General features: G+C 39.3%; 1 protein-coding gene across 2 annotated transcripts; it reads right to left on the reverse strand.

Annotated features, from left to right (window-relative positions):
• Window positions 1-201: 201 nt before the first annotated feature.
• On the reverse strand, window positions 202-4245 carry LOC145806309 (uncharacterized). 2 transcript variants are annotated; one of them, XM_082902907.1, is made up of 8 exons: window positions 3975-4245; window positions 3573-3858; window positions 2685-2752; window positions 1692-1759; window positions 1187-1293; window positions 935-1000; window positions 605-769; window positions 202-460 (listed from the first exon to the last, which is right to left on the reverse strand). In XM_082902907.1, the coding sequence occupies exons 2-5, from the start codon at window positions 3708-3710 to the stop codon at window positions 1256-1258; spliced, it is 312 nt and encodes a 103-aa protein (XP_082759033.1). In that variant the 5' UTR covers window positions 3711-3858; window positions 3975-4245; the 3' UTR covers window positions 202-460; window positions 605-769; window positions 935-1000; window positions 1187-1255. The 2 variants fall into 2 exon arrangements, with proteins under 2 accessions (XP_082759033.1, XP_082759038.1); XM_082902912.1 differs by having other exon boundaries at window positions 894-1000; window positions 3975-4244.
• Window positions 4246-6356: the final 2111 nt, after the last annotated feature.

The raw sequence follows: 6356 nt of genomic DNA on the forward strand, positions 1-6356 counted from the left end.
GCGACGGTGTGGTGCCGTCGCAAAAAATGAAATATTTATTAAAAATTATAAAATACCTGTTTTTTGCGACGGTTTGGTGTCGTGGCAAAAAAAAAAAAAAACTCCTGTAAATTAATTAAAAATATTAAAATTACCTATATTCAATGAAAAACAATTTAAAAAAACAAAAACAAAAACAAAAATTGCATACTAACATAAAAATTCCTGTATAGAAATAATAATTTCTCCATAATAAACATATTCTTGGATTCACAACTATACATTAACAAAATTAACCCAGCACATAATGTTCCATAATACATATATAATGTTTAAATACATAATGTTATTCATAATTCAAAATAACATAAATCAAAATTAAAAATTTTCCTCAACATTCTCCGTGGTACAAAAACAAAAATTAGTGGCATTCTTCACAGGCATGAAATCCACAAGAAGCAAACTCCTACTCCGGAAATATCTGGAAAAAAAAATAATTAATTAATTAATGACAATATAATTATGTGTTAATTATGTGTTAAAAAGAAAATTTTCAACAAGAAAATAATTCAGAATGTAAAGAAATATTTTGAATGAAGCAAACTAAAGAGGCTAGTGCCATGACCTCTTTGTTTTGATGAACTATATTTTCTAAATATATTTTCTGGACAAAAGGCTCCATTTATATGTAGCCCATAAATCTGCTTGAAATGTGAAAATAGATCAAGCCTCTTCAAAAAGCTTCACAAAATCTCTTACACATACTTTCTTCTCCTCGATGAAAATTTCCCTGAAATATTTTGAAGCAAAAACAACAGAGGGTTTAGGGGTTAGAGTGAGTAATCCACAGGTGACATGAATCAAAGCTTCAGTTTACTCAAATGCACCAGTGAAACTTAAGATCCCAATATTACCAGTGAGCAAGTGGCAAAGGAAGCCTAAGGGACAAGCGTACCTCAAAAGAGTACGCTCTCACAGGTGCTAACTGAGAACCATATTGGATTACTTGAGAAATGCCACCCTATAGTGAAATCAATCAGATTGTTCGATAAGCCAAGTTACCAATTCATGTAGGAGAGGTCAAGTTCATCCAAGTCAGATTTTTACATAGAACATAAAATAGGTTAGCAAACCACCACCACCAAAAAACAAAAAAAACAAAAAAACAAACAAACAAACTATATTTATTATTTGTTGACGTTCTTACGAAAAATCGTTTGACAAAAATTGACTTCTTGTCAGGGTCTCTGGCTCTAGGCTTCAGTCTGTTAGAAGCTTAGTGGAAAGCCTGTATCTCAACCTGCTTCTCTGGCTCTACAAGCATTAACTTCTTTCATTAGCTATTAGCGTCATTTAATAATATAATTCAAGGAGAAACTCTACTTGATCATTGTTCCCTACAGAAAGTGAGGAAGGCTGAACAAGAAGCACTAAAATAAATGGTATAGTAGCATAAACACAAGGCCAACTACTTCATGGAATCTCTACAATCTTCTATCTCTGTTTTGTAGCATTTACAATGCATCATGTTACAATAAGAGGGTAATCTAGTCATGAAATTCTGCAGTAATTAGCATCACAAAAAAACCACTACCCCATTTGACTTTTTCCTTTCTTAGTTAAAAAATGGAAATTATTTTGTAAATCAAAACCAAACATTGCCCTTCTTGAAGTTTGAAGGGAATTTCCTTGTTGAATTTCGGATCACTCACCTGTAGATGATGTTATGCCTGAAAGACTACCACAAGCAAGGCTGACCAGGACATTGGAGTCATCGGGCCTAAGGCCAACAAAAGGAGTGTAAAAAAGATGCATGAATAATTCAGCACCAAAAAAAAAAAGAAAATGGAAATATAGAAACAGTCCATAATTGTTATGTATTTTAAATTTAAAATCTTCCTTAACTGGTTATGATAAATGAAGGAAATAATTCGTAAAGCTAATAAGAATAATAAGTTATAAAAACAAATAAGTCCCAAAAGTAAGCACACAAATGCGTGTTTGAGTGCCATGTGAACATATGCAAGGGTGCATTATCCATGCAACGGAAGAATAAACTAAAATTTCCCAAAAGCATCATTTGTTGCTAGTGTACATATCAAGTCCAGTTTGAAGAATTGGTTAATGTCACACCCCAAGTAACCTACTGGCCAAACAACTTGAACAGAGTGGGTATACCAAGTTACCAACATGGCCCAAACGCTTAAGCCCAAGTAATATACCAAATTAAGGTTTCATATTATATCAAAGGGAGATGCAGGATATCACAGTTATACACATACAAAAGGGACAGTTTTCTAATGAAATATCACTGCTCAAACTGAAATTCTAGCATACATGGCATGAAATTGTATTCGGTGAGATTTACCGATAAATAAAAGTGGAAGAATACAACATACAAAAGGGACATACTTATAATTTATAAGATACCATAAATGAAACATTTCAATTGTTTTAACAATCCAATGCTTGTTAATGGAAATACCATTAGCACTTGTTATCTGTGGACCTGGAACATGATCATGATGCAGTCTCTAATTCGTCAAGATTAGGAATTGAAATTCTTGTTGTTAAACTTGTTCAAAAAATTTAGTGAAGTGATGGTGTGTTAGTTATGTAATAGTGTCATTGAAAACCTTTTCAGGAGAGGGAAAAAGTTAACAAGGAATACAAATGCTAGAAAGAAATTAGTTCAGAGCTTGTACTCGTCAGCACGTTGAAAATCCACTTCCTTGAATGGAAATTGTTTTGGCCATTCCACATTCTTCAACACCTTAAAAATTGATGAAATTAAAGAAGTTCAATAACAAGTGACCACAATAATGAATCAGAAAGAAGTTGGGCCACTAAAAGATTTAGTGGCGTGAAACAAAATAATCTGAAATCTAATTGGTATGATAAAATGTAAAATTGGATCACAAATTCTAAATTCCAACTGATTATTGGCATGAAAATCTCAAGTTAGTCGATGTATTCTCCAATTTTGCTTCCATCAGGGGAGAAACTAAAATTTTCATATTACAAATACCATTTGAAAGTTGTAACCATCATCCCCAAATCCTGACATCATGAGTAAACAACACATCAAATTCCAAAACCAAAAACAAGGAATTTGATTTTCTTTCGCTTTACCATCGACCCATTATCATAAACCTCAAAATTTGATAAACACAGCAGGCAAACACAGTTAATCAAATTCAACAAACCCCAGCAAGGATGGCACTTTTTTTTGAAGGTTGGTTTCATTGTTGAAGGTGGGTCTTAAAACACATATATACCTTGCTGCTTCTTCTTTTTTTCAGATACTTTTTTATTTTTATTTTTTTTTTGGTCATGACATTTGTTTGGTGTTTTAGTGGGTGCCACAGTTAGGTCTCCAAAGTGAAATATCTTCACCTGATGTTCTAGAATTATTATGAATCATTTGATCAACACACAAAACAGAGAGGAAAAATAAGCAAAGCATTTTTTTCTACACAAAAAAAAAAAAAAAAAAGAAAGAAAAAAACCAACCCAACAAAACTAAAGATCAATTTATCGTAAATCAATCAACTTAAATTTAAATTGTATAACAATAAATTAATCTCACTTACATCAAACCCAACATAGCTCTTTTCCTCATCATCCAATCCTAGAAATTGCAGAGCTCTCCTTCCACCATCCACCGCAGTGACTATCAACACAAACAAAACAAACCCATTGACACATTTAATCAAACACTTGATGTGCATGAAAATGGATGCCAAAAAAATACGAATTTGCTTATTACTTTACAAGAACATGAACATCATCATCATCGAAGACTTATCTTTCAAACGTTTCACGTCCGATCATTTAACAGGTTTCACTATAAAATCCTCTGCCCCTTCCTCCAAACACCTGTCATTTACAAATGAATATCAATATCAAAATTTTAAAATTATAATACATAATAGTTTGAAATTTTAAATATAAATTTACAAAACAACAATGAGCTAAACATTATCAAACATAACTGGGTTCTTCTGCATCGCTCAATAGGTCCTGTTCTTGCTCGTACTTGGATGAAACCGCGGCATTTTGTACGAACTTGGAAGGCGAGGAGGCTTCGAAGGGTCTAGAAGGAGAGAGAAGAAATGAGGAACTTCGTATTCGTCGCATGCTGCTCGATGTCGTCATCTGCCGCCGCTCGCCGGAGAGAGAGAGAGCCGTAAGAAGAGATTAGGGATTTTTGGTTGAAGGGGATTTTTTTTATTTTTTTATTTTTTTTTTTTGTTACAGGAAAATCCTCCCGTTCTTCCGCAGGTCCAAGGCAGTGGCCCTTGAGGAGATCTATAACTTGGAAGAAGCTTGTCCCGACCTCCTAAGGTAAGCTCCGCTCCCCTGGGTTGTTGTAGGGGATTTTGGTTCAAGAGATTGGGGGGCTTTGGTAACCCGAGCGGGAATGGAGAAAAAAAAGGCGCCCGCCGCCAGGGGGGTTGGGGTGGGGCCGGTGGAAATTTTTTTTTTATTTTTTATTTCCATCGCAAATGAATATTTAAAAAAAAAATTGTTAAAATAATTTTTTTTTATAATTAATGAAAATTACGTTTTTTGATTTTCCATTTTCTTTTAGTTATTAAGGTTATAAATTTATTTATTTCATTTTTATTTTAATGAATAAAATTTATTATTATTATTGAGAGGGTGATTTATGATCTGGAGTTAGGCCGAGGTAACGGCCGAGCAGATTGAGAGCCCAACGGTGCATGGAGCCGAGATGATTGACCATCCGCCGAGAAGTGGGCTGCCAGAACTTGGGCCGGGCAGAACTTGGGCCAAGTGTGAGCCGCCCCGGACCGAAAAGAAGCTCGGCAAGGTAGTGCTCGGTTGGACCGAGCTGCCCGATCAGGAGATGGCTGAAGCCAGACAAGTAGAGTGACCGGCGCCCGGAAAGACGTGGTCAACCGAGGAGACCATTTGATCGGCAGGAAGGCCGACCAAAGGAGGTGCCCGGGCTAGGCTCTGCCGAGATGCCGCCTAGCCCGGTCCTCCTTGTGTTTATCCAGTTAGGTGCTTGGGTATGAGGCATAGCATGGCCGTGGTGGAGCAGCTCGGCTGCCGAGCTCCAGCTGTGAAGTCAGGCAGTTGAGATTAGGTGATGTTTAGCAAGGTTTATGCTGACAGATGGGATAGCGGAGCCACGTGTAAGGAGACGACTGGGAGTAGATACGGGGTACAGAGGGTTTATAAGCAGGTCTGCGCCCCCCATACGAGAGATGAACACTTTGTAAGGAATTTCTTACACTCAAACACTTCGATCTCTCTCTCTCTCTCTATCTCAAGGTGTGTGCTAACTTAATCGTCGGAGGGTTTTTCCGGCCACACACCGCCGAGTAGCTCACCGTTATTTGCTCGCAGGTGATCAGACATAAACGGAGCTCAGAAGAAAGGAGTACGGGCTTGCCGGAATATCTGCTCCCCGTACAATTGGCGCCGTCTGTGGGAATCTTGACAGACAAAACCTTGTCTTCCAGGTTCATCTGATCGCCGTCCATGGCGAACAACGACGAGTTTCTGTTGTCCGCCATAGACGGAGCTACCCCGGAGTTCACCCGAAGGAGAGAAGGTCCTCCCGCCATCCATCCAATGGCGGACTTGGGGACGCCATCTGAAGGACAGTCAGTAGACGCGCGGGATAAGCGCGGAAGAAGTCATGGTCATTCGCGGAGTCCAGACGGTCACCGGCGGAGGAGAGACTCACACGCCAGGCGACTGGAAAGTAAGTTGAGAGATCAAGATGCTGTCATCCGGCGAATGGCGGCGGAGATGGAGGATCTCAAGCGGCATGTCAAAGGGAAGGGTGTAGTTGGAGTGGGAGACCACAGTGAGCGCACCCCATCCCGCCGTTCAGGCGGTCAGAGTCAGCGACGTACTCAGTCCATATCCATTATCAAAAGTTACCAGGTTGGTGATTCCGACGCGGGTGCAGAGAAGTCTAGCGCGCAAGACAGCACCTACAGACCCTCACGTCCGGAGACGACGTCGAGGTATTCTTACTCTACTCAGTCAGAAGATTTACGGTGGTCTTAAAGGAGCGGGCTCGCCGGCGCGAAGCTCAGAGAATACCTGCCTTCCAGCGGCTATCCTACGGGGTTCACGCCAGCGCGGAGGTCGGAATACCTCCACCCCGCCAAGCGGTGCCACTCTTCGAAGATACGGACTTGGCTAGGCTGAGTGCCACCCCTTTTTCCTTGGATATAGAAACAACACCGCTTCCGGCAGGCCTCCACCAGCCTAAGTTCACACTTTACGACGGAAAAACCGATCCATACATGCATGTGAGCCACTTCCGACAGGTTATGGCCGGACATAGACGCAATGACGGACTTATGTGCCTAATCTTCCCGTCAAGTTTA

The sequence above is a fragment of the Camellia sinensis genome, chromosome 1, assembly GCF_055761805.1.
Source record: "Camellia sinensis isolate YWXY chromosome 1, ASM5576180v1, whole genome shotgun sequence".
Taxonomy (NCBI): Eukaryota; Viridiplantae; Streptophyta; class Magnoliopsida; order Ericales; family Theaceae; genus Camellia; species Camellia sinensis.

Bases quoted from the DNA above. Each gene is read 5' to 3' on its own strand.
- LOC145806309 (XM_082902907.1), bottom strand. From the start codon at position 3,710: ATGCACATCAAGTGTTTGATTAAATGTGTCAATGGGTTTGTTTTGTTT. The intron at 2,753-3,572 runs GTAAGTGAGATT...TCAATTTTTAAG, and splicing joins AGAGCTATGTTGGGTTTGAT to GTGTTGAAGAATGTGGAATG. The intron at 1,294-1,691 runs GTGAGTGATCCG...TAATGCTTGTAG, and splicing joins AGGCATAACATCATCTACAG to AGCCAGAGAAGCAGGTTGAG.